At 50.6% G+C, this 26,670-nt stretch overlaps 2 protein-coding genes, 1 long non-coding RNA gene and 1 other non-coding gene across 5 annotated transcripts in view; 2 read left to right on the forward strand and 2 right to left on the reverse strand.

Moving 5' to 3' along the window:
* The window catches only part of ETHE1 (ETHE1 persulfide dioxygenase), a 23,711-nt gene extending 18,833 nt beyond the window's left edge, over positions 1-4,878 (forward strand). The window contains exons 4-7 of the mRNA XM_077849631.1: positions 1,599-1,728; positions 3,903-3,992; positions 4,394-4,510; positions 4,679-4,878. Coding sequence (XP_077705757.1) covers positions 1,599-1,728; positions 3,903-3,992; positions 4,394-4,510; positions 4,679-4,731 — 390 coding nt within the window. The 3' untranslated portion in view covers positions 4,732-4,878. The remainder of the gene's footprint in view (positions 1-1,598; positions 1,729-3,902; positions 3,993-4,393; positions 4,511-4,678) is intronic.
* LOC144284731 (uncharacterized) overlaps positions 1-7,984 on the reverse strand; it is a 13,339-nt gene extending 5,355 nt beyond the window's left edge. Inside the window, exon 1 of the long non-coding RNA XR_013353184.1 lies at positions 7,796-7,984. This is a non-coding gene — a long non-coding RNA (uncharacterized LOC144284731). The remainder of the gene's footprint in view (positions 1-7,795) is intronic.
* On the reverse strand, positions 2,698-2,807 carry LOC144289298 (U6 spliceosomal RNA). Its single transcript, XR_013357263.1, has one exon. It is a non-coding gene; the product is annotated as a U6 spliceosomal RNA (small nuclear RNA).
* Positions 6,189-26,406, forward strand: PHLDB3 (pleckstrin homology like domain family B member 3). Of its 2 annotated transcripts, XM_077849609.1 has the most exons (16): positions 6,190-6,333; positions 6,842-7,230; positions 7,855-8,037; positions 8,281-8,418; positions 10,136-10,264; positions 10,424-10,585; positions 11,417-11,527; positions 11,683-11,766; positions 12,143-12,253; positions 18,994-19,093; positions 19,231-19,321; positions 19,403-19,490; positions 19,824-19,880; positions 24,079-24,298; positions 24,927-25,012; positions 26,000-26,406. In XM_077849609.1, exons 2-16 carry the CDS (start codon positions 6,979-6,981, stop codon positions 26,132-26,134), a joined length of 1,947 nt encoding a protein of 648 aa, XP_077705735.1. In that variant the 5' UTR covers positions 6,190-6,333; positions 6,842-6,978; the 3' UTR covers positions 26,135-26,406. The 2 variants fall into 2 exon arrangements, with proteins under 2 accessions (XP_077705739.1, XP_077705735.1); XM_077849613.1 differs by lacking the exon at positions 24,927-25,012 and having other exon boundaries at positions 6,189-6,333.
* The last annotated feature ends 264 nt before the right edge of the window (positions 26,407-26,670 follow it).

The following is a 26,670-nucleotide window of genomic DNA, read 5'->3' on the forward strand; positions in this document are numbered from 1 at the left end:
AGAGCAGAATGGATGCTGGGTGTGGACACAGGATCTGCACCTAGTGTCCTTCTATAATCAGCAGATGACTGACCTGGACCAGGATGCTAATTAGTGGGAGGAGTGCTGTGTGAGTGGGAACTAATCTTATAAGTGGTTGTTAGAGCTGAGGATAACAATTTTTTTTTTTTTCCTGACAATTGCTTGCCTAAACTGAGTGTAGGGATTTAGATAATGAGGATTTCCTGGATAGGCATTTTTGCCCATGTGTCAGAAGTTCTTAACTACAGAATGTTAGCAGAAGTTTTGAGGGGTCAGAAAGAGTCTGCATTTGGGTTCTTGGTAAACCCTGCAAACTTGCCCCCTACAATGGGTACAGTGAATCTTACCCACATCCCAGGAAATGTAAGGGCTTGCAGCAAACACACTGAGCAACTCTGACAGCTGCCAATCAGATAGGTGAAAAATAAGGGTTTTAAATTTAAATCTCTCTCTTTTTATCCCTAAAAAGGAGAGCAGACGTTTCAGATGTTTTTTTGACTATTTACTTCCTCTTCCTGGTTTTTTTCTTTCGTGCATTTTTCTTTTGGGAGTTCTTATTGATGCTTAGGAGCTGTTTATATATGATGGTTTTTCATACTTTATAATACTTTCTTATACGTGCTAATACTGTCTCTGAGTTTTTTGTCCTTTTTTTAAGATTTTATTTATTTATTTGAGAGAGAGTGCATGAGAGAGCACAAGCAGGGGAGAGGGGCATAGGGAGAGAGAGAAGCGACTCCTCCCTGAGCAAGGAGCCCAGATAGAGGCTTAATCCCTGGACATCTAGGACCTGAGCTGAATGAGCTTCCCAGGTGCCCCTGAGTTTTTTTTTTTTTTTTCTTTTAACTCTTGTTTTGTTCTTTTCTATAATAAAGTTAAACTATGTGGTCATCTCTGCCACTGCTTATCCTTATGTCTTCTGAATTTAATATCATGCTTATAAAAACCTTTCCTACTTCAAGATTATATATATATATATATATATATATATATATATATATATATAAAGATTATATACATATATTTCCTTATACATGTATAAGATTATATTCTTATATGTTTTTATCTTATATAAAGGTTTTATCTTATCTTTTTCTTATTGATTTGAAGATCTGTTTGTATATGAAGTATAGTGACCACCATGTGGTGTATATGTTATAAATATATTTTGCTGGCTTGTTGGTTCCCTTTCAATTTTGTTTCCGGTGTTGTTGCGTTCAGAAACTTCAGATTTATTTAAAGTCAAACCACTGATCTTTTTTGTAATGATTTGCAACTTTCGGGATCACATTTGAATGTTCTTCCCTAACCAGAGATCATATATTCATTTGTATTTTTGTTGTTGTCACAGTTTTATGGTTTTATTTTCTTGCTTTAAATGTTTAATTTACTGGGAGTTTATCCTGGTGTGTGGTTTGAGTCTGGGAATCGAACTTAATTTTTTAACAATAACAACAAAAAAACTATGTTAGCTAGATGTGATCCTGGGGTAGGATGGGGACTTCTGGGGACAGTTTCACTGTGAGGCCAGAGCCCCTGGCTTATTGGTAACTGTCTGTATTCTCCTTCCCCACCAGGCCTTGGAGACCCGGGCCAGCCCCGGCCACACCCCAGGCTGTGTCACCTTTGTTCTGAATGATCACAGCATGGCCTTCACTGGAGATGCCCTGCTCATCCGAGGGTGTGGGCGGACGGACTTCCAGCAAGGTCACAGGCCCATTCCCCTAACCTGAGATCTTAGTACAGTTATGTGTGTGCCAGGGTTTTAAGTATCTGTTGCAAGAATGAATGAATGGACATTAGATTTTTAGGGAGTTAGGATTAGATGGAAGAAGTTCAGCTGCTGGAGTGAAGGAGAATTAGATTCAAGGGTTAGCTATTGCCAGACAGATTCAGCAGTTTACCTTGTTGGGGGACAGTTAGATGCAAGGGTGGATTAGTTATCTATGGCTCTGAAACAAATCACCCCAGAACTTAATGACTTAAGACAATGATTAACATTATCTCACATAGTTTCTGACAGTCAGGACTCTGGGAGCAGCCTAGCTGGGAGGTTCTGGCTTAGTGTCTCTCATGGGGGTGTAGTCACATGAAAGCCTGGGCTGTGGTCATCTGAAGGTTTGACTGGGGTCTGAGAGTCTGCTTCCAAGGCCCCTCACTCACATAGCTGGCAAGCTGGCTCTGATTGTTGGTAAGAGGCTTCAGTTCCTCACCACATGGACTCCCCATGAGGCTATTTTGTCTTCATGACATGGCAGCTGGGTTCTCCCAGAGGGAATGTTCAGAACAACACAGACAAGACTAATTTTTTTTTAATGACCTAGTCTAGAAACCAAACGCTGTCATTCCTTTTTTAAAAAATAATTATTTATTCATGAGAGACACAGAGAGAAAGGCAGAGACACAGGCAGAGGGAGAAGCAGATTCCCTGCAGGGAGCCCAATGTGGAACTCGATCCCAGAACCCCAGGATCATGACCTGAGCCAAAGGCAGACACTCAACCACTGAGCCATCCAGGTGCCCCAAAACTCTGTCATTTCTGCAATATCCTATTTATTAGTTGCAAGCCACTTAGTCCAGACCACTGTCAGGAGGAGAGGTGTCACATTTTCAACAGAAAAATGTCAGTGAATTTGTAGGCATATATTTTTTAAATTTTATTAAAAATTTATTTATTTTCATGTGGAATTCTTCATGAATTTGCATGTCATCCTTGTGCAGGGGCCATGCTAATCTCTGTGTCATTCTAATTTTAGTATAGGTTTTTATTTTTATTTTTTAAAAGCTATTATTTTTTAATTTTTTTTTCATTTATTTATGATAGTCACACAGAGAGAGAGAGGCAGAGACATAGGCAGAAGGAGAAGCAGGCTCCATGCACCGGGAGCCTGACGTGGGATTCGATCCCGGGTCTCCAGGATCGCGCCCTGGGCCAAAGGCAGGTGCTAAACCGCTGCGCCACCCAGGGATCCCTATTATTTTTTAAAGACTATATTTTTCATTTTTATTTTTTTAAGAGATTTTATTTATTCATGAGAGACAGAGAGAGGCAGAGACATAAGCAGAGGGAGAACCAGGCTCCCTGTGGGGAGCCCGATGTGGAACTCGATCCCAGGTCCCGAGATCGCGCCGGAGCTGAAAGCAGATGCTCAACCCCTGAGCCACTCAGGTGTCCCCCAAGATTATATATATATATTTTTTAAATTTTTATTTATTTATGATAGTCACAGAGAGAGAGAGAGAGAGAGAGAGAGAGAGAGGCAGAGACACAGGCAGAGGGAGAAGCAGGCTCCATGCACCGGGAGCACGACGTGGGATTCGATCCCGGGGTCTCCAGGATCGCGCCCTGGGCCAAAGGCAGGCGCTAAACCGCTGCGCCACCCAGGGATCCCAGATTATATATTTTTTAAAGTAACCTCTACACCCATTGTGGGACTCTAACTTATGACCCTGAGATCAGAGGTGTGTGTGCCACCAACTGAGCCAGCTGGGTACCCCTATGGATATTTTTTTTTAAAAAAGATTTCCCTCTGTGGCCTCAGGTCTTCAGTTTCTTACCTTCTAGTCCAGCCTCCCTGCCCAGAACCCTTTCTTGGCATCCCCAGGCTGAGGGCACAACTCCTTGGTACTTCAGGATCTCATCCCAGCCTTATTTACTGCTATAGTGAATTTCTTACCATTCCCCAATTCTTTACATATGCTATTCCATCAGCTCAGAACGCCCCTTCCCTCTCTTTCTGTGCCTAGACAAAGGGGTACTGGCTGAAGATGAGGGAGAGACTCTAGCTACTGTGATTTCATCCTCCCACCCTTTTCTTGAGGGAAGGGTCTAGAAAGCTTCTGTCTTGTTGATTACTCACCACTGAGTTTTCCCTCCCCAGGCTGTGCTAAGACTTTGTACCACTCGGTCCATGAAAAGATCTTCACGCTTCCAGGAGACTGTCTGATCTACCCTGCTCATGATTACCGCGGTGAGGGCTTCCTTGAGGAGGTGTGGGACGTACATAACTTCACATTTGAAGGGGAGGGAGTACCAAACTGCTGTAGTCTTTGTGGGCATGGGGGCTACAATTCCCAGAAATTTCACTGGCCGAAAAGATCAAGTGTTTAGGTATGCTGAGTGTGGATGGAGAAACAAGACTAGAATTCCCAAGGGTATGTGTATTCCAGGGACTTCCTTACAGAGCTTAGGAATGTGGGAAACTACATTTCCCAGAGTGCCAATGGAGGCGAGCCAGCGATCTCCACGACATTCTGGGAAGAGCCTGTGAGTCCCAGCCCCGAGATGCACCCTAAGCCTTCTGGGAAATGTAGTCCTAGGAGGCCCCAGGCACTTGCCGGGTTGACGTCCCTCCCCTCCCTTGGCCACTAGGGCTCACAGTGTCCACTGTAGAGGAGGAGCGGACTTTGAACCCGCGGCTCACCCTCAGCTGTGAGGAGTTTGTCAAGGTCATGGACAACCTGAACTTGCCAAAGCCTCAGCAGATAGGTAAGCAGTTGGGGGCCCGGAACTCCTGGGTCTGAGGGAGGAGGGGGCTTAGGGCCAGAACTCTAGTTTCCCAAAGAAGAAAGGCTCCTAAGATTTGTGGGTCTTCAGTGGGACATCAGGGGGTGTGCTGGGGACCCTTTAGTTTCAACTTTTTTTTTTTCCTTTCAGACTTTGCTGTTCCAGCTAACATGCTCTGTGGGATCCAGACTCCCCCTTCCTGACCTGGCTTTGTCAGGTGCCTGTTTCCATTAAGAATGCACTAGGTGGGGTACAGAGAGAGGTGCCATCGCCAAGCCTCTCTTCTTCCCCTCCCTCACCAGCTCCTGAGCTTCATAAATAAATAAATAAAAATTATTTTTTGCTCTTAATCTTACTTCCATCTGTGTGGGGGTGGAGGGAGCAGTTGGTTTTCTGGTCTGAGGTGTATGGTCTGAAGAGGCCAGGGAGGAAAGCAGGGTGAAGATTCAGGGTGCTGGGAAGGAGGAAAGGTTCCAACTCACAAGACCAGAAACAAACATATCTGGGGCAGAGGTTCTCACATCCTTGGATTAAAATACCATCTTGAGGGGTGCCTGGGTGGCTTAGTGGTTGAGTGTCTGCCTTTGGCTGGGGGTGTGACCCTGGGGTCCTGGGATTGAATCCTGCACTGAGCTTCCCACAGGGAGCCTGCTTCTCCCTCTGCCTCTGTCTCTGCGTCTCTAATGAATAAATAAATAAAATCTTAAAAAACAAAACACCATCTTGAGTTTGTGCCACTTGCACCCGTATGACCCAGGATAAGGTGCTCCAAGTCTCAGTTCCCTCACCTGTGCAATGGCAATAATATTAATAACAGGGTGTTGTGATGATCCAATGAGTCCACATGTATGAGGTGCCTGGCACACTGCCTGCGTGACAGGTGTCATATCAGTGGTGACTATTACTGTTACTATCATTTGCAGTGATCTTCCAGGCACTTCCCGGCTGCATCAGAGTGACAGTATGCCCAGTTGTCAAGAACATGGACTTTCTAGAGAACAAATCTAGCCTTAAGATGAATAACATGTTCAGGCTTCCAGGCACATTTATCCCCCTAAGCCTCAGTTTCCCCAACTGTAAAATAAAGCTGATAGTACCTTTCTCATTAGGCTACTGTAAGGATAAAATTAACGTGTATACAGTGTTGAGCACAGCTCCTGATATCCAGTGACCCCTTCTCACATGCCAGTTATTTTCCTGTTTTTGCCCAGAGAGGAAAGGGTCTGGTTGAGACCTTTAACTTCTGCCCTCCACCCCATAGCAGGGTGGGGCGGGGGTCACACTTCCCCTGTCTCTGGGCGGGTCTCTGACTCAGTTCAGGGCACCCCCTCCCCTTGCCCAGCTCCCCAAACCGGTCAGAGCCCTTCTAAAGGGCTCATTAGAGGGGAGAGGTCCCTATCTCCATTCCCCCTTCCTTTCATGATTCCCGGGGTCTGGGCATTAGGGAGGCGCTTATACATAGGTGACCAAGACACCTAGCCCTCCAGGGGGCATGAACGGGGCGGGGGGGGGGGTGCTGGAGGGAGAGTGGGGGGTCGCGATGCTGGGTTTTCCGAGGGTGGGGCTGGTGGGGCTGGTGGGGCCGGGATGGCCGGATGCCGCGGCCGCGGGCGGGGCAAACTGGTCGCTCCCTCCTCCCTCGGGAGCAGTTGGACCTGTTGTCCCCCCCTCCACTTCCGGGCTGCTGGGGAGGGGGACAGAGCAGCTTCTCTCTCCTGCCTCTTCCCCAGCCACCTGTCCCGTAGACAGAACAGGCTGCTGTCTGCGCCCCGAGCGCAGAGGGAAACACGCCGAATCCTGAGCAGGTGAGGGGGCCGGGGCTGCGGGGAAGGAGGGGGCTGGAGACGGCCTTCTGGGCTCCCTCGGGGAGAAGGGAGGCTGGAGTTTGGGAATCTAGCCCCCGGGAGGAGCAGAGGACGCAGACTCTTGGTTAGTTCGGGGAGAGAAAGTAGGAGCCCAGACTCCTGGATCTCTGAGTGCGACGGCGTGGGCGCTGATCCCCCCGCAGTGGAGTCGGGGCCAAGTCTACCAGGCTCGGGAAAGGAGGGTGCGGGATCCCGGACGCCGGAGTCCGGGAGGGAGGAGATGCGATCGCTCTGGAGTGCTCCAAGGGATTCGCTGGGGGTTGCTGGGAGGGTACAGGGCTGGACACCTGGGTGGGAGGGGAAAGGCCAGTAGGGGGCGTGCTAAGACCCCGACTCAAATTCCGATCCGGCCTTCGGGGGTGTGGCGCCCTGGGAACCACCGAACCCCGCCCCTAGAAACTCCAGGCCACGCCCCCGGGGCGCTCAGTTGCAGCCTTTGATCTCTTAGGCCCCGCCTCCTGGAGCTCTTTCCCAGCGCTGGCGGATCGGGAGTTGCTCGGGCCTCGTGGGCCGCACCCCCACGCTGCCAGGCCACGCCCCCGGAAACTCGGGGGCCCGCCCACTCCGCCGGAGCGCCCAGCGGCCATGGGGACGCCGAGCAGCCCGGAGGAGCGGGGCCAGCCGCCTCCGGTCTCGGAGGGCGACGCGGAGGCCCGGCCCCAAGGGGCTGCACAGCCTCACGTGCACCCCGAGGACCCCCACGAGCCGGAGGCGCCCGCGGCCCCGGAGGAGCCCCAGCCAGTGAAGGAGCTTCCGAGCGGCCGAGGAGCTGAGCAGCAGGCTGAGGAAGAGGAAGAAGTGGGAGAAGGCAGCAGCACGGAGAGCAGCCGCGACGCGGTGAGGGAGCTGGAGGGCGAAGGAGGGGTCACGGGCCCAGAGGGAAAGGCAGGGGCCAGCCGTGACAGACACAGAGGGACAGGTATAGAGAGCCGGGAGAGACACCTGGACACAGGGAGACCGAGAGACAAGGACCCAAGAGAGACAGAGAGACAGAGACACAGAGAGATGGGGATAGGGACCCAGACAGGGACCCAGAAACAAAGGACAGAGATGCTCGAAGGGAAATACTCTGAAAGGGAGAGACCTAGAGACTCGGAGACAGATACGGAGTCGGAGAGACAAAACCCAGAGAAACGGGGGGAAGACTCAGAGCGACCTGGGGAGACAGGGAGAGAGACCCAGGTCCACCGGGACGCGATGTCAAGAGAATGGGACCTGGGTAGCGAAAACGGGATCTTCCTGGAGTCGGCTGCGTACCCCGTCCCGAACTGCAGGCCCCTGGGTCTCCTCTCGGCCGGGTGGGGGGCTCCCGCGCCTGCACCCTCCCCCACTCGAGTAAACGGGCGTGGCGGCCGACTGGGGCTGACCAGACCCCCAGCCCCGGAGTGCTGGGGGAACCGACCTGCCTCGCGACGGCAGAGCCCCGGCCTCTCCTCTTGACCACGCCCCCTCCACCCTCAGGGGGAGGCTCCGCCCCCGGCACGGACCCCGGCCACGCCCCCCGCATCCTCCCCGCCCGGGGAGGGGGTGCGGGGGGCCGCACGGCGGCTTCGAGAGCAGCAGCTCGAGGCGCTGACCCGCGTGGCCCTGATGGAGCAGCGAGTGAAGGAGCTGCAGCGCCAGAGGAAGGAGCTGAGGATCGAGGTGAGCCTGCGGACCTCGTGGGCAGTCTGGCCCCGGCTCAAGGGGAGCCCTCAAGGCCGAGCTCCCGACCCCGCCCTGCCTCCCGCGGAATCCGACCCTTAGGCCTCCAGCCCTATCCTCCCTCGGAATCCGGGAGCTCAGACCCCCAGGCACACCCCACGTGGACCCAGGAGTCTGAGTCCCCAGCCTCCTCCTTCCTTGGACCCAGGCCTCTGGGCCTCAGCGCCTACATCCTCCCCACAGATGGAGGTGGAAGTGGCCCTGCTGCGGGGCGAGCTGGCTGGGGAGCGGGTGGCTGCCCGGCGCGAGGAGGAGCGGCTCCGGGAGCTGCTGGGACAGCAGGTGGACACGGAGCAGGGCAGCCACGAGCAGCGGGAACAGGTCAGTGTGTCCTGCTGGATCTTCACCATCAGTGTCCTTCCTTGTCCGACGGATATTCCTGGTGGTGCCCTTGGGACTTGAGCCCCATTCCCCAAAGGGATACTGGGGCTGGGGGTGGGGGGTGGGTAGATGCTCCTTGTTTTCCTCCTCCCTCCCGGACCATGATTCTGAGGCCTGACACATTGGGGTCTCTTCCTTTGCCCCCTCTCTGTGCTCTTTGAATGTCATATTGTGAAAAATGTCAAACCCACAGAGTAGTCAGGTGGGTGGCCATGTGGTATGCTCGCCAGCTTCAGCGGTAATTGATCTTCCATTCTTGTTTCATGTCCCTCCATTTGCTTCCCCATCCCCAGTTTTGTTTTGTTTTAAGATTTTATTTATTTATCTATTTATTTGACAGAGCCATGAGTGGGAGAGGGAGAAGCAGGCTCCCCATTGAGCAGGGAGCCCCACGCTGGGCTCTATCCCAGGACCCCGAGATCCTGACCTGAGCTGAGGGCAGACACTCAGCCAACGGAGACACCCAGGCGCCCCCTGCCCCCCAACCCCAGTTTTAAAAGCCAATCTGAGACCTGGTATTGTCTGTAAATTCTTTGAGAATCAATTCATTCATAAGGTGTGATAATGATACAGTGATAGTGTTTTTAAAAACAGGCGCACAGCTCTGGACACCTCCCTCTCTCCAGCCCCAAACCTGCTGTCAGATAACATGCCCGGTTCTTTCAGCTCCCTGACTCTCTCTCTAGTCCTGTTGCCCCAGGATAAGGGCTCCTCAGCCTGGTTGGCCAAACCAGACAGGAGCTCACCGTCCCTGCCTTTCCACTGTCACCTCCTCCCTCTGTGCTCCTCGTGGCTACCGCCCCACCACATCTTCCTCTCTGACCAGGCTTTACCCCTGAAACTTCCTATGCTTTTCAACTACTATGCATCTGTGCTGCACTGTGCCCTCAGCCTCAAGTGCCCTTCCAGCTCCTTCTCTCTCCCCAGGTCTAATTGTTCCCTGATTTTTGAGGCTTCTCTTAAAATCCTCACCTCCAGGAAGCCTTGGATCATCCCGGTACACATTGCTCCTCACTTTTGGTTTCCGTAGTCTCTGTGTTTTCTTTTCTTTTCTTTAAGATTTTTATGTATGTATGTGTGTATGTATTTATTTATTTGAGACACACAGAGAGAGGCAGAGACATAGGCAGAGGGAAAAGCAGGCTCTCTCTGGGGAGCCAAGTGCAGGATTCGATCCCAGGATCCCAGGGTCATGACCTGAGCCAACGGCAGATGCTCAACCACTGAGTCACCCAGGTGCCCCAGTCAGTGTTTCACTGTCCTGATTGTCCCAGCCTGTACAAGAGTGAACTAGATGGGGGCGCCTGGAAGGCTCAGTGGTTGAGTGTCTGCCTTTGGCTCAGGTCATGATCCCAGGGTCCTGGGATTGAGCCCTGCATTGGGATCCCTGCTCGGTGGGATATCCCTGTCCCTCTTCCCCCTGCACTTGTACTCTCTCACTCCCTCCCTCTCTCAAATAAGTAAAATCTTAAAAAAATAAAAATAAAATCTTAAAAAGAAAAAAAGAGTGAACCAGACAGACAGACAGACGGGGAGTCCCTGTACTCTTGGAGCGCTTACCCAGGCTGGGTCTCGCGATCCGGGTAGCCTGGCCCATGCCGGCCTCTGTTCTCTTCCTGTGTCCAGACTGAGGCTGGGAACCTGGGTGTCCTTTCAGGAGCAGAGGCAGCTGATCCAGGAGCGGGATCGTGTGGAGGGTCTTCGGCAGAGACTCCAGGAGGCCCAGGGGCAGCTTGACTCACAGCCCGAGGACCAGCGTGAGCGGCTTCTGCAGGGAGTGCAGGAGGTGAGGGTTCTCCGCATCCTCTCAGGGACCTGGTAACCAGGCCTGGTAACCAGGCCCCTCTTACCTCCTTCACCAGGACTCCTGGTCCTGGCCCACCTACCTGCCCTGGGTCCCGGGGGGCGGTCCAGACCTCTCCAGGTCCTGCAATCCCACCCACAGATGAGGGAACAGCTGGATGCGGCCCAGCGTGCATATGAGGACCTGGAGTTCCAGCAGTTGGAGCAGGAGAGCCGGCGGGAGGAGGAGGACCAGGACAGCCCTGGGGCCCGGGCAGGAGACCCCAAGGTCCGGGAGCTCCAGGCCAGTGTGGCACAGCACAGGGTGAGTCAGGCTGGGCCAGCCCTTCCTCCCTCGCCTCTGCCCTCTGACTCCTCCATTCCAGGTCTGGCCCTTGCCCTGCCCTCATTTCCCACCTGCGTCACAGTCTTCAGAAGAGTTTATGACAGTCATGGACATTTATGGAGCGTTTACAATGTGCTGGGCATGGTCCTAAATGTTTCATGAGTCTTTACTCATCGAGTCCTTACGAGAATCAGAGGGGGCCAATCTGACTCTCCCCCCCCCCCAGACTTTATGAATAAAGAAACTGAAGGTCAAGATGCTCAAGTAACCTTTCCCAGGGCCACTCAGTTTGTAGAGGATAGAGCTGGGATCTGAACCCCTCGATTGTGACGAGTGGCTCCTCTTTCCCCACCCCCGTTTCTGGACTTTCTCTTTGTCACTCTCTTTTTTTTTTTTGTCACTCTCTCTTCTCCCTCTGTCTGTCTTGTCTGTGCCTTGTCTCCTCTCTTACCTCTTCTTCTGGGGGGCGGTCTTGGTCCTTTGTTTTTGTCTCTATTCTGATTGGACTCTCTGTCCTCCACAACTCTCTCTGGGTCGTCTCTGCCTCTCTCCATCTCTGTCTGAGCATCAGATCCTCCATCCCCTCCAACTCACCCCAGGTTTCTCCTGGACCCCCAAAAGGGAAGAAAGGTGCCAGGGGAACATAACTCTGAGCCCCCAACTCCCACTCCTGCCTGGGCACCCAGGTCCCCGGGTCTCTGTTATGGGGTCCAGCATACCCCAGGCTCTCGAGGAGGACTTGGCTCTAGGGGAGCCAACTGGAAACCCGGGGGCCGCTGAGTAACCAGGGCCCCGGGCTGTGCCCTGCAGCGCCGGATCCAGGTCTTAGAGGAGCAGCTCAAGTCTCTGGGGGAGCAGATGGCAGCTGAGAGCAGGGGGCTGAGCCAGAAGAAGGAGGAGGCCCTTCAGGCCCTGACACAGGTACGTGCTCCAAGGAGACCTGTCCAACTGTCCCTCTGGGGCCTCTCATCACCACTCAGCACCCCAGGATGTCTCCTGGCATCAGAGAAGGCGGCTGGGATGGCCCATTCCGATGCTGCAAGGTGCCAGCCAGTGATAACTTGCTCCTCTATTAGGAGCGGAACCGACTGCTCGAGCTTAATTGCCTTCAGAGAACCCCGGGCAGGAACTTCTCTGAGTCCAGCCAGGCCCTCACTAAGGTATGGGGATTTCCTATGCCTCTCAGCCCCTCCTCCTCAGACCCAGGAGACCATCCCCCAAACTCTTCCTCCTCCCTCAGGAGTCCTGGCCCCCAGACCCCTTCTCCCTTGGGGTTCACAATTCCCTACCCTTAAACCCTTTTATCTTTGGGTCCCAGGAATTCAGGCCCCCAGTCCCTCCTCCTCAGGGAACCTGTAGTCTCTCCCACGGTCCTTGCTTCCTAAGATCCCAGGCCAGCTCTCTTGTGACCTTGAGCCTTTGTTTTTCCATCTGAGGAATAGGTTGACACTGGAGATAAGGGCCAGATCTTCTGGGAACTGGTGGGTCCTCTGGGATCATTCCAGCTCCCATTAACCTTCAACCCCTCTCCCAAAGCTCCTGTTCACCCAGAAGACAGACCGCCAGTTGCTGGTGTACCAGGACCCCACCGCCCACACTGCCTCCACCACTTCCTCCTGCCTCTTCTCTGTTCACAGCTCCCTGCAGGTACCTTCCCCCACTGCCTCTGGTCCCCCATGTGACTTTCTCTCTGTCACTGCATCTCCAGAACTTTCCCTGTGGCTTTCTCCACCATGGGAGACTGGGGGAGAGGAAAGGATGAACGAGGGGTATTTTGATTTTTTGTTAGGCTCAAGCTTTACTTACTGATTCTCTTTCTTCTTCCTGACACCCCACCACTTCCCTGACAGAATGGGACTGGGTACATCCAGGAGTAAATTTCAAAAGCAGCCAAATAGGGCGTGTTGATAAGAAGGCACCCTCTTTCCACCCCACTGGCCCACAGCCCCATCCCCAGCAATGCTTTCTTGGGTACCCCTCCTTCTAGATCTCCTTAAAACCGGGGCTCCCCATTTATTAACGGCATACGACATTCATTGTTACTCTTTAAAATGAAACCGAGTAGAGAGCATCAGAGTGCTGTGCAGGAGGCAGAGGCTGAATGCTAGGTGAAGAGTTTTGTTTTAGTTGTGTGGACGCACAACTAAGCACTTAGAAATTGGTAGTTGGTAGCTTTTTTTTTTTAAGATTTTATTTATTTGAGAGAGAGAGAGAGAGAGAGCGACAGAGATAGAACACGAGCTGGGAGGAGAGGGAGAAGCAGGCTCCCCACTGAGCAGAGAGTCTGATGTGGGGCTTGATCCCAGGTCCCTGAGATCATGACCTAAGGCAAAGGCAAATGCTAACCAACTGAGCCACCTAGGGGCCCCCAAATTGGTAGCTCTTATGCAAACTTTTCTTCAAAAATGCCTGTATAAGCTACTTGTTGGCTTTGATTTTTCTAACCTAACACTCGATCATGGAGACCGTCTTCTACTGATATATTTAGAGCTGCCTCGTCATTTTTAATGACTCTCAAGATAACACTATAAACAGGAATAACGATGACAGCTGACATTTGTTGAGTCTTGAGCGTGTGCCAGGCACTGTTTTAAGTGCCTCTCACGTATTCACCCATTTGTCTTTGCAACGGTACCATCAGCTAGCTTCTTGCCTGCATCTTATAGGTAAAGAAACAGAGGCAGAGCATAGAATTGATATTATTTGGACATGGGAAGGGGTCATTTTTGGCAGCCGGGTGTGGTTCAACTTAATATGTGTATTGTGAGATCTATCAATCTACAAAATGTGAAAATATTTCATTCTTTGCTCAGAACAACCCCCCAAAGTAGGTCTCCATTATTATCTGGGTAAAGGGCTTGCAGATTTTCTGCCTGGGGAAATTAACTTTCCAGCTGGTTCCCCTGGCAGCCTGATAAAGGTGAAGCATCAGCTGCGTTCCTGGGCAACATGACTTATGGTAAATATGACCCTTAAAAGTAAATTGCCTATGTATAAATACTTGCTGGGAAGCCAGGTCCATTCCTATGGAGTTGTGACCTGGGTTATTGGCTGCCACAGACCGTGTGCCCATGGGTGTGGATCCCATGCCCACCTTGCACCTGGGTGCCACCTGGGGAGGCCGTCCCAGGCACTCTCCTGTGTGCTTTGCATGAGGTCCCTCATTTAATCTTTGCATCAACTACAGCAGGGTGGTGGGACATTGCCCACTTTACAGAGGGGGACTCAAACCTCAGAAGACAGGACTTGCCAAAGTCACAGCCCCCGGAAGTGGCCGAGCTGGGTTTGAGCCCAGTCTGCCTGCTTCCCACAACCAGTGCCTTCCAGGAGGCAAGGGTGTCTCTGGAGTCCCTCGGAATGCAGGAGGGCATCGTGGCTAGCGTTGGCTCAGGGGACACGGCTGGGGACCGCAGGGCACACAAAGAGCCCAGGGAGTATTTACTTACCTGGCCAGGTAAACATACACAAGTGGATGAATGAGTGTGTGAATTAACAAAGGACTCCTCACTCCTTCCTCTTGGTCCCTCCAAGTCCCGTAAGTCTCAGATTTTACCCTTCTTTCCAGGATCACGTGTTGTGCCAGGGTACTGACGCTGCTTGGGTTCAAACACCTGTTCTGCTGCTTTTTAAGATTTTACTTATTTATTCACTAGAGATGCAGAGAGAGAGACAGAGACACAGGCAGAGGGAGAAGCAGAAGCAGGCTCCATGCAGGGAGCCCAATGAGGGACTCGATCCTGGGACCCAGGATCACGATCTGAGCTGAAGGTAGACGCTCCACCGCTGAGCCACCCAGGTTCCCCCAAGACACATCTTTTTGCCTCAGTTTACTTAGCTGACAAATGTGAACAACAACAGCACCCACTGGTTGATGGCTAAAGTGCTTAGCATGGTGTCTGGCACGTAGTTGGTGTTTAGTGCTGCTGTCACTCTGACGATCATTACAATTATTAGTATTATCGTAATTATTAGCACCCTTCTTCCACCCACTCTCACCCTCATCTCTGATTTTGTGACCCTAAACCAGCCTCTTCACTATGTCTTCATCTTACTTTTTGTCTCTCAACAATCTCTTCCCCACACAACAGCCAGTGATCTCGACCCCTCCTTCAGTCCTCCCCCACCTAGAGCTGTCAGCAGCCTCCTGAGCCTCCCCACCTGAGCCTGTGGGTCCCTTGCATGATCTGGCCTCTGCCGCCTCTCACCACTGTCCCCCACATACACTCTGCTGTAGCTGCAGGAGCCCTGACCTGCCAACATTCCCTATTTGCTCCTGCCCCAGGGCCTTTGCATTTGCTGCTCCTTCTACCTGGAACACTGTTCTCCTCAGTCTTCCCCACCAACTCTCATTCTTTGGGCCTTAGGGTCAAGTGTCCAGAAGGCTATCCCTGGTCTCCCAGTTAGAAGCTGATCCTCTATTATGACACTTTATTCTCTCTGCTCACAGCAATTTCTAATGATACAGTTATTTGTATGATAGTTTATTCAGTTCCTACAACATAAGTGCCATGCAGACAAAGCTTGGGTCCCCCTCACCCCCCCCTTGTTGCCTCAGTGCCAGATATCTCAGGTCTCAGTGAGGAAGTGCTGGGAATAGTGATTGAAGCGAGGAAAGAGTGAAGAGGCACAGGGGCTCAGGACTCAGGGTCCTCCCTGCGAAGGGGAGCAAAACTTTCCCAGCTCCCTGGGCTTTTTAGAAACTTCGGTGGCTCTACAAGGTGCCAGGTATGCCGTTAGGCATGGAATGAGCACTTGATAAATACTTGCTGTTGCTATTTTGTCAAACTTTTTTTTTTTTTATTAAAGATAACATGAGTATAGAAAATCACATGGAACACACACCCAGCTTAATTATTATATGGGAACACCCTGGAACTGCCAGCTGTATCAGGAGGCAAAACTGGCAGCCACTCCGGAAACACACCACATGCCTCCTGGAGAATGGCTGCTGGTCTGACGTTTATAGTAGTATCTTATATTTCTTTAAAGTTCAGGGGCGCATGGGTGGCTCAGTCAGTTAAGTGTCTGCCGTCTGTTTGGGTCATGATCTCTCAGGGTCCAGCGATCAAGCCCTGCATCAGGCTGGCGCCCTGCTCATCAGGGAGTCTGCGTCCCCCTCTCCCTCTGTCCTTCAACCCCTGCTCATGCTCTCTCTCAAATAAATAAGCAAAATCTTTAAGAAAAAAATATGAAGTTCAACCAGTTAAGTGTCTGTCCCTAAATACTATAGTTTACTCTTCTTTTCTTTTTCTTTCTTTCTTTTTTTTTTTTAGTGGCTATATATTTTAAGTCTTTATAGCATTCCCCTCCGTTTCTTTTTCTGTCCCTCTTGTAATTTATTTGGTGAAGACACCAGATGGCTGTTTTGTAGAGTTTCCCAGGCAGGGTCTGCTGATTGCATCATGTAAAGTTGGCTGCAGGGTGCCCGAGCAGGTGCAAGGTCAGCATTGTGCAAGTCTTGCTGGGGGCCATTTGCCTGTTTCTCTTTCTCTGGCATCGGCGCCTTATCTCCTTATCCGAGGGATCTAAAGTACTCCACTTCCAACCTGATATTCCTCCTCATTTATTCATTAAAATACTTCTGTAGAGGCTTGTCTTCCTTTACTTTTTTTTTTTTTTTAATGAGAGACACAGAGAGAGGCAGAGACACAGGCAGAGGGAGAAGCAGGCTCCCTGCGGAGAGCCCAATGTGGGACTCGATCCCAGGACTCCAGGATCATGCCCTGGGCTGAAGGCAGGCGCTCAACCGCTGAGCCACCCAGGGATCCCGCCTTTCTTTACTATTTGGTTACCCGGGGGCATGGTTTTTGTAGAAAATGCAGGAAAGATGCTCATGCTTGCTGATTTCACTTTACTCACCAGTCTTCAAAATAAAGACTTGGTTCTGTTGCATCCTTCCCAAGGTAACCAATTTGATTTTTCCTTTGCTATTATTATCTCACAAATCAAATATATTTGAAGCCTTGTGACGAATGGCAGTGAGTATCCTTATTGGTACTCACTTTATGCAATGTATTATTTTTGTTATTCTTTTTAAAAATAATTTAATTTTTTAAAAAAGATTTTATTTATTTATTAGAGACACACAGGGGGAGAGAGAGAGACACAGAGAGAGACACAGAGAGAGAGAGACGGGCAGAGGGAGAAGCAGGCTCCACGCAGGGAGCCTTACGTGGGACTTGATCCCAGGTCTCCAGGATCACACCCTGGGCTGAAGGCAGCACTAAACCGCTGCGCCACTGGGGCTGCCCTAATTTTATTTTTAAGTAATCTCTATACCCAGTGTGGGACTTGAACTCACAATCCAAATATCAGGAGTCCTACGCTCTTCCTACTGAGCCAGCCAAGAGCCCCATTTGTATTCTTTATTATCCACTCAGAGTTGTTTTTTCTTTTTAAAATGCTTTGCGTTTTATTTCTTCATTACTCTCAATTAAGTTTATTTTCATTTTTTGGTAACTTTTTATTTTGAAATAATGTAAGACAAGAAAAATTACAGAAACAGTAGAAAGAATACCTATATACTGGGCCTTCAGGTTCTGTAATGAACATTTTACCACATTGGACATTTGCTTTGTTTTTCTTTCTCACTGTTCTCTCTTTCTCTCTCTCTCTCTCTCTCTTCCACACACACATTGTGTGCATGTGCACGGACACTTTATTATTCTTTTCTGCAGCATGATTTCCCCTTACCCTAAAATACTTCTACATTTATTACCTAAGGTCAAGGCCACTCTTACATAACCACACTGCAGTGATCAAATTCAGGAAACTAATGTTGAGATAATATTATTGAAATAACCAGATCTTATTTATATTTTGTCAGCTGTCCCCCTATTGTTTTACTAGCAAAAACAAAACGAAACAAAACCCCAGTTTTTTTTTTTCTGGTCTGAGAGCACAGGCTACATTTGGCTGTCATGTTTATTTTTTTAGAAAGCCAACATTCCCCTCATTCAAAGTTTGGAGGGTATGGCAGGATATTTAGAGAGATGGCTCTCCCACCATTGTCTCCATCCATTGCATTCACCTCCTGGGGACAGCCCCAGGTTGCCAGTTTCTTGAGTCTTCCTGGAGATATTCTGTATTTCTATAGCCTGTCATAAATGTACTTTTGCCATCCTTTTTTTTTTTTTTTAAAGATTGTATTTATTTATTCATGAGAGACACAAAGAGAGGCAGAGACACAGGCAGAGGGAGAAGCAGGCTCTATGCAGGGAGCCCGAAGTGGGACTCGATCCTGGGTCTCCAGGATCACGCCCGGGACTGAAGGCGGCGCTAAACCTCTGAGCCACCGGGGCTGCCCTTTTTGCCATCTTTTTATGCATAGTAGTACATTCTTTGCACGGTTCTGCATTTGCTTTTGTCTTAGAGATTATTTCCTCTCTGGATAGAAAGAAAAGAGCATCCTCCTCCTTTTATATGTGGGAGCATTTTCTGGGGTGTGGATGGTGGCTGGTTTATTTACTTCATCTCCTTCTGATGGGGTAGCTCCTAGGCATTTGCAGGGAACAATCTGAAACTCAAGTCATTTTGCACATGTTAGGAGTGTGTCCATAGTATAGAGGCCTAGAAGTGGAATTGAGACCCAAATGTTTAGGCAATTTCCATTTTAAAAATAAAAAGAGCCAGGGCACCTGGCTGGCTCAGTCAGTTAAGTGTCTGCCTTTGGCTCAGGTCATGATCTCAGGATCCTGTCAGGCTCTCTGCTCAGCGGGGAGCCTGCTACTTTCTCTGTCTTTGCCTCTCCCCTGGCTTGTGCTCTTGCACTCTCTCGCTTGCTCACTATCTCAAATTAAAAAAATAAAAAATTTAAAAATTAAAAAAATCTAAAATAAATAAAAATAAGAAGACCCAAATTGGCCTCTATAAAGGTTATTCCAATAGAACCCAACCCCCACCCCCAGCATTGTGAGAGAGCTTATGGGTTTCCCACATCCACACCAACGTGATGGGCTTTTTTTTTTTTTTTTTTTTTTTTACAGTCTTATGGGATATAATTTACATATGCTACAATTCACCCATTTAAAGTGTACAATTCAGTGGTTTTCTTTGTATATTCACAGAATGTGCAGCCATCCCCACACTCCATTTTAGAGTATGTTCATCATGCCCAGAAGAAACCCTGAATCCTCTAGCTCTCACCCCTCAATTCCCCTCCACCCCACAAGGCCTGGCAACCACTAATCTACTTCCTGTCTCTAGATCTGCCCCTTCTGCACGTTGCGCCGTGTGGTCCTGTGTGACTAGCTGCTTTCACCCAGCATCGTGTTCACAGTAGCTTTCTGATCTGAGCCAAGGAGCTACTGCTTTTCCTTGGCAGTCCTCCGACCTACAGTTGAGACTGAGCCTCTTTTCCTGTATGCATGGGTCTTGTGTGTTTCCAGGGCTCCATTGGCCTCCAGAGGACTGGAAGCCTGCCCCGGAAGAGGGGAGAGAGAGCCAGCCAGAGGGGATCCCCCCGACCTCTGTCCCTCCATTGTACTGGTGAGGGTCCCCCCCATTCCCACGTACCTCCTCCCTTCCTGCAGCAAGGATGGAGGAGCCTGGATGTCTGGGAGTAGAGGTGGAAGGGCTCAAACAGGGAGAATCCTGGCCCCCTACCCCCCGCCCTTCTCTCCCAGGACCCCTGGGGGCCTCGGCCCTCCCACCAGCATCAGGAGACTCTGGGAGACACCCGCTCTATCAGCTGCTGAACTGTGGCCCTGGGAACAGGTGAGACATCAGGGAGAAGGTGGGGAGATGGGAAGAGGCTAGGGCACTGTAACTTGCTCCGTCTCTGTTCTGTCCTCCCAGCTGTGGGTCCCTCCACCCAGACATCGCCCGCATGGAGCAGCTCCTACAGCAGGCTGTGGCAGAGAGGGAGCGACTGCTCAAGGCCCGGGTGAGACCTCACCCCTCCTCTTTAGCGTCAGGAGATCCTATTCCAGCCCCCTTCTCCCTCAGACCCAGGAGTCTAGGTCCCCAGTACCCTCCTCCCTCAGACCCAGGAGTCTAGGCCTCTAGCCCCCTCCTCCCTCAGACCCAGGAGTCTAGGTCCCCAGTACCCTCCTCCCTCAGACACAGGAGTCTAGGCCTCTAGCCCCCTCCTCCCTCAGACCCAGGAGGGAGTCTAGGTCTCCAGTCCCTCGTCCCTCAGACCCAGGAGTCCAGTACTTTTTTCCCTTGCTTCTTATTGGTTAGCATCCTCATTGACTCCTTCATCCTCAACCCACAGGAAGGACTGAGAAGAAGCAAAGAAGGTTCCTCAGGCCCTGCTGTACCTGCCCTCATGGTCAGTAGCCCCCTGCCCTCAGCCCCTCCTCCCTGCTCTGTTTCTGCCCTGGCCTCGGCTTTTTCTTCTCTCAGCTTCTCCTCTCTTCCAAAAGAAAAGTGTCCGGGGCTTGGCAAGGGGAGGGGAACTAAGAAGGCCTGGTTTCTGTTCCTATCATGGTTATCTATGTCCATGGCATGTCCTCGGGTTACATGCTTTACTTCTGTGCCTCAGTTTCCTCTTCTATAAGTGGGTGACAATGTCAGTACTTACTGTAGAATGAGGGCAACTATATGCTGGGGCTTTTCAAAAACACTTAGAACATTTAAAAATTTGTTTCATTCTTTAAAAAATCTGTCTTATCCAAATAGTCATATGTAGAATAGATTAATAAGTTCCTGTGTACTCACCAGGAAGCTCCAGTGATTATCAGTCTTTTTTTCTTTCTTTAAAGATTTTTATTTATTTTTAGTAATCTCTATACACACCATATGTGGGCTTGAACTCATGACCCCAAGATCAGGAGTCATACACTCTATCAACTGAGTCAGCTAAGCTCCCTGGTGGTTATCAGTCTTGAATCTTGTTTTATTTGCCAGCTTTGTTTTATTGATCCCTCACCTACTCTCCACCCTGCAATGGAATATTTTAAAGCAAATTCCAGATATTGTATCATTTTGTCCATACCCCACTGTGTATCTCCAAATTTAAAACAAACAGTTAAAAAGAGTTTTCTTTTTAACATAACAAAAATGCCACTGTCATACTTTATGGGATGATTAATAATTCTCTAACATCATCATATGTGATCCATATTCACATCTCCTGACTTGCCTCAGAAATGTCTTCTTATGGTTGGTTATTTGAATCTGGATCCAAACAAAGTAGATACAATGCACTTAAAATGTCTCCAAAGTGTCTGAGATTAAGAATCCTCCCTCTTTACTTTTAAAAAAAAAAAAAAATGCTGTTTCTTTGTGGAAAAAAATTGAGTCATTCATCCTGCAGAATTTTACACATTCTGGATTTAGCTGACAGCTCCTTACTAAAATTGTATTTTTACCCATGCTAATAGCAGGAATACATTTTTATCATAATAAATGTTATTGAATTTGGGGAAGTGAGGGTCTCTCCATGGTATCTCTGGAGGCGCAAGTATTTCCTCTTGTTGAGAAGCCTTCAAATCTTTTTTTTTTTTTTTTTTCAAGATGTTATCTATTTATTTGAGACAGAGCATGAGAAGAGAGCTGAGGGGGATGAGCCACAGAGGGAGAGGGAGAAGCAGGCTCCCCACTGAGCAGGGAGCTGAACCAGGGCCCAATACTAGGACCCCCAGATCATGACCCCGCAGAAGGCAGACACTTAACCGACTGAGCCACTGAGGTGCCCCCTTTGAATATTTTTTTTTTTAAGATTTTATTTATTTATTCATGAGAGACAGAGAGAAAGAGGCAGAGACACAGGCCGAGGGAGAAGCAGGCTCCATGCAGGGAGCCCCATGCTGAACCGATCCCATGCCGCCCTGGGCTGAAGGTGGTGCTCAACCACTGAGCCCCCCATCCCCACCCCCCACCCCCCGCCGTGGCCCTCAAATCTTTTTTACTTTTCTGCATACACTGATCAAACCATATTTTGTGAATTTATTTTTCCCATAAGTGAGCACATTATTCCCCATCTGCTTTTTGTTTTCTTAACCATTTGTCCTTTCCTTATTTTTTTAAAAATAAACTTCCTTTATATTTATTGAGTGCCTACTGCGTGGTAGGCTGGGGGTCACAGCAGTGACCCAAATGACAATCCCTGCCCTGGAGGAAACTAGCATTTAGAAAGAAAAAGCAGCTTCAATAAGTGAAATAAGTAGCATGTCAGGTGCTGATAAGAGCCAGAGAGAGTCAAATAAAGCAGGCGTGGCAGTGGAGCCTTCTGGGCTGTCAGGGATAAACTGTAGCTCATTAAAAATGAAGCATTCCTGCTTTGGAGCATCATCATTTATTAAACAGCCCCCTGCTTTGTGCATTGTCTTACCTCACCCTCACCCTGGTTCCCCTCTGGCTGTCTTGTGTGCATGCGCAAGTGTGTCTCTCGCATCTCACCTCGAAACATAGTCACGGGATTGGAGAGCCTGACCTCGCGCTCGTCCTGGAATCGGCTCTAAGGGGAAGGCACTGGTGATAGCCCTTGAATTTCAGCATGGGAAACTGAGGCCCCAAGAGGGGCAGGCATGGGTGCACTGTGGGGGTGACACAGTGGACAGCGGTGGAGTTGAGAGTCCCGAGCCCAGGGGCAGCCCCGGTGGCGCAGTGGTTTAGCACTGCCTTCAGCCCAGGGCCTGATCCTGGAGACCTGGGATCGAGTCCCACCTCGGGCTCCCTGCGTGGAGCCTGCTTCTCCCTCTGCCTGTGTCTCTGCCTCTCTCTCTCTCTCTGTCTCTCATGAATAAAGAAATAAAATGTTAAAAAAAAAAAAAAAAGTCCCCAGCCCAACAGCTCTCCTGGATTGGGGTCCCCGTCAGCCACATCCTTGCTGGTGACCTTCATGAGTAACGTCCTCTCTAGAAGCCTCAGTTGCCTCATCTGGCAAATGGGGACAATAGAAGGGTTTTTTTGGTTTTGTTTCTTTTTTGAGAGGAAACAAAGCGATCAGTGTGATCGCTTGGCACAGTGCTCAACACGAGTATGACCTTTCGTACACATTGGTGAACGTTAGTGTAACTGGATTGGCAGCCAGACCCATAGAAGGTTCCAGGCCCCAGTAGCTGCATTTTTAACTGCCACCTGCTCCTTCCCCTCCTGTGCATCCCGCTCCCATCTCTGTATCTCCCCTCTGTCTGCCTTCCTCTATCCAGGGAGTCTCATCTCTATTTCTCATCCCTTCTTGCTCTGCTGTCACCTGTCTTCTCAGCTCATTTTCTCAGCCCTCAATACCCAAGGTGTGGTCCTTGGACCAGCAGCATTGGCACCTGGGGAGCTTGTTGCATGCACAGAACCTCACTCCCACCCCTAACCGAACACAAGGCTGTATTCTAACAAAATCTGTAGGGGGTCAGCCTGCCTGCTCAAGTCTGAGGCACACTGCCCTGAACCTCAGTGTGACTGTGGGGATCATTACCATTCTTTGCAGAGATCCTTTGGGAAGAACAAGTGTGATCAGGCTGGGCCTCGTACACACTAGACACTTTCATTGCCCTGATTCTCCCCTTCCTGGCCGCCTGAGATAGCCACTCTGCCTGGCGAGTCCTGGTTCCATCAGCTCCAGCTGTGTGACTTGGGCCTAGTGACTTAACCTCTCTGAGTCTTGGTTTCCACACATCTGTAAAAATGAGGTAATGGTGTACTTACCTCCCTACCCCCCCCCCAAATAAAATTCCCTTACCTCCCAAGAAAGTCTGAAGGTGGCAGAGGGATTATACCCATAAAGTTCTTAGCACAGGTAGTAATCGCTGATTGCATCACAATAACAACAGTAGTGGAAACTGCTCTCATGTATGGATCACTTATTTGGTCCGTATTTCGCAGTATATGAGGGTCCCACTGAGCTCCCTTGCTTCTGTGGAATACCTCTTGTGTTTTAGAGTGAGCTCTGGGGGTGAGACCTGGGTTTGTGTTTCAGCTCTACCACCTAGAAGCTCTGTGTGACCTCGGTTGGATCATTTTACCTTTTTGCATCTCAGTTTGCTTGGGGCTCCTAGTAGCCCTGTCCCAAGGGCAGTCATGGGAAGTCAAGTTGTTGCTGCAAGGAAGCCCCCCCCCGGGGAAGGGTGTCCTAGTTACTGAGTGCAGCTGCCAGAATCCTTCTCATGATGAGCATTGTTGAAACGGTTGGTTAGGGACTCCTGGGTGGCTCAGCGGTTGAGTGAGCATCTGCCTTCTGCTCAGGGTGTGATCCCAGGGTCCTGGGATCGAGTCCTGCATTGGGCTCCCCCCGGGAGAGCCTGCTTCTCTCTCTGCCTATGTCTCTGCCCCTGTCTCTGTGTCTCTAATGAATAAATAAAACTTTGAAAAAAGGAAGAAAGAAAGAAAGAGAAAGAAAGAAAGAAAGAAAGAAAGAAAGAAAGAAAGAAAGAAAGAAAGAAAGAAAGAAAGAAAGAAAGAAAAGAGCTGCTTAAAGGGCCTTGCAGGTGAGCTGATCGGGTGAGCAGGATGGCCAGGACCGCTGGCTGCAGGACACCCCCTCCCTGACCCTCTGATGTCAGCTGCGCCCCCTTCTCTTCCCTCCCCAGGCCCCGCCCTCGCCCCCACCCCGCCCCCCAGGCCCTCCAGTCTTGGATCTCCGCCAGCACCTAGAACGTTGGGGCCACAGTCCCGAAAGCTGCCCGCATGTGAGGGTGTCGGGAGGCTGCTGCCGTGGATCCCTGGTGAAGATGGGCGGCCGCATTAAGACCTGGAAGAAGCGGTGGTTCTGCTTCGACCGCCAGGCCCGGCGTCTGGCCTACTATGCTGGTAAGCCCAGGCCAGCCCCCTGGGACCTTGGGGCCCAGAGACCCTGGAAGTGGCCATTCCTGAGGCCTTCCGCAACAGACACCCAAGAGCCCTGGCCTCCTGCCCCCTTCTCTCTTAGCCGCCAGGAGTCTGGATCCCCAGCCCTGTTAGCCACCCAGAATCCAACCCCCCCGCCCAGCCCTCCTCAGTAATGTGGGTACAGTTCTATACAATTCTGTCTCCCCAGACCCTATTTTCCTAGGACACAGGGAGGAATCCAAACCCACATTGTCAGGCCCTCCCCCCACCCTCAACACCCAGGAAGGAGTCCAGGCCCCTCCTCACCATTCCTTTCCAGGCGAGTCAGTGATTCTGAGGCTCTCCAGAGTCTCTCTTCTTCTCCAGGACCAAGGCACTCAGAGACCTAGGATTGCAGCCCCCCAGACCCCATTTCCAATCTTATCCAGTCTCCCTTCTGATCTCAACATTCACTCACCTCCCAACCAGGGTATCTTAGGGACCTCAAACTCTGCCACCATTCTGTCACCCCAATGTAAGTTTCAGGAATTGGCTCTAGTTACCCCTGCTCCAAAGCATACACACACACCTCTCACTGGCTTTTCTCTCCCTCACCTCCTCCCTCCATCAGACAAGGAAGAGACCAAGCTCAAAGGAGTCATCTATTTCCAGGCCATTGAGGAAGTCTATTACGACCACTTACGCTGTGCCTTCAAGGTGAAGCCCCCATGTGGTGCCCTTTGCCCTCCTGGTCAGAGCCCCTGCTGGCAGGCTTTAGCTTGCCCCTGGGTACACCACACCATCAGGGTCCTCTATCCAACACAGGAGCGCACCAGGTCATTTCCCTGCAGCAACCAAAAATTAAGAGCTCAGTCTCTGGCTCCCAGCCACTATTACTTTTCTTGGAGCCAAAGATCTAAAGCAAAAATTTGAAAAGCTCTGATGCCAAACTGGGAATAAATGGATGAGGACGAAGACAGCCTCTTAGCATCTAGGGGAGGCGATGGTTTCTCAGCCTCTGCCTATAGTTGCCAAATGGGAATGGACCGCACCTTGTCATTTCATATTCTCTTGCCCTAGGGGACTCAGATATTCGAAATTTGTAGAAGTGCAGTGCCAGAAATCTAAATGTTGGCGACTGGTGTGGTATTTAGAAAACTCTGGGAAGCAACCGACTATGGCCTTTTAGAGCTTAGGCTGGAATCCCAGCTGTGAGACGTCTGGAAAGTGACTTCCCTTAGCCAGCCTTCATTTTCTCACCTGCAAAATGGACACGGCGTAATCCATTTCTTCAGACTTGAGAAGGTTAACAGCAGGTAGTGGATAGGTGTGAAGTATTTACTCAGTTCAGGATTGGCAACTAGTTACTTAATAAATGGGGTGTAGATATTAGCTTTTTCCAGTTACAAGCTAGAAAAACCTAGATTTTGAGGGGGGATGTGAATGCGTATATTTCTAATACAGAAGGTAGGCTAGAAAGGGGACACGAGTCTTCCTTCTAAATCCCTCCTGCTCCCCAAATCCTAAGCTCCAGAAATATTAATTAGCTTAATCTTCATAACCCAGTGAGGTAGGTAGCATCATTTAGGAAGACAGATGGGGAAACTGATTCAGAGAGTCTAAGTGACTTGTCCAATGCCACACAGCACGGAAGGAGCGAGGCTGGGGTTCCCTTAACCATCTTCACTCTGCTGCTTGCCGCAGAGCCCCAACCCTCGCCTGACGTTCTGCGTGAAAACCTACGAGCGCCTGTTCTACATGGTGGCGCCCAGCCCCGAGGCCATGCGCATCTGGATGGACGTCGTGGTGACCGCGGCCGATGAGAACCACGCCCCTTGAGGCCCCACCCTCGGGGACGTCCCGCGAGGCCCCGCCCCCGCGCCCCGCCCGCGGTCGGGAGGCCTGGGCCCGCCCCTTTGGAACTCGGGGAATCCCGCAGGTGCTGCGGCTCGGCGGGCCTGAGCCGCAGTGTCTTGGGCTGCAGGTGCCTTCCCGCTACGGGAAGCCAGCCCTTGGGGCCCTGCCCCGGGAAGGAGGAGGATTGCAGGGGCGGGAAGGAACTATTTATTGGTGCTCCTGTGATACCGAATTAAACACGGAGGGAAACAGTGGTTGCCGCAGTGTATTTCCAGCTCAGGCGTCCAGGGCCCCTTGGCCCCTAGGCGGGACATCTGAGTTATAGGTACCTCTGGGAGCCAAGCGTCCCACAGCCGGTTCTCCACTCTATAGGAATGGTGGCCTTCAACATTAGGGTCAAGGCTGGGAGAGGGAGGTGGGGAGGCGTGAGTCCTTAACCTTTGGCAATTTTGTGTTATTAGTTTGTGGGGTCCCCTGCTTCCACCCTTTCTGACTTGACTGGCCTATTGGCAACTTCA

Source organism: Canis aureus, chromosome 1, assembly GCF_053574225.1.
Source record: "Canis aureus isolate CA01 chromosome 1, VMU_Caureus_v.1.0, whole genome shotgun sequence".
Classification (NCBI taxonomy): domain Eukaryota; kingdom Metazoa; phylum Chordata; class Mammalia; order Carnivora; family Canidae; genus Canis; species Canis aureus.

What these genes read in the sequence shown, in the direction of transcription:
- PHLDB3 (XM_077849609.1), top strand. Translation starts at nt 6,979, where the DNA reads ATGGGGACGCCGAGCAGCCCGGAGGAGCGGGGCCAGCCGCCTCCGGTC. An exon ending in AACTGTGGCCCTGGGAACAG is followed by an intron (nt 19,322 to 19,402) that starts GTGAGACATCAG and finishes CTGTCCTCCCAG; the next exon opens with CTGTGGGTCCCTCCACCCAG. An exon ending in GCGTCTGGCCTACTATGCTG is followed by an intron (nt 24,299 to 24,926) that starts GTAAGCCCAGGC and finishes TCCCTCCATCAG; the next exon opens with ACAAGGAAGAGACCAAGCTC.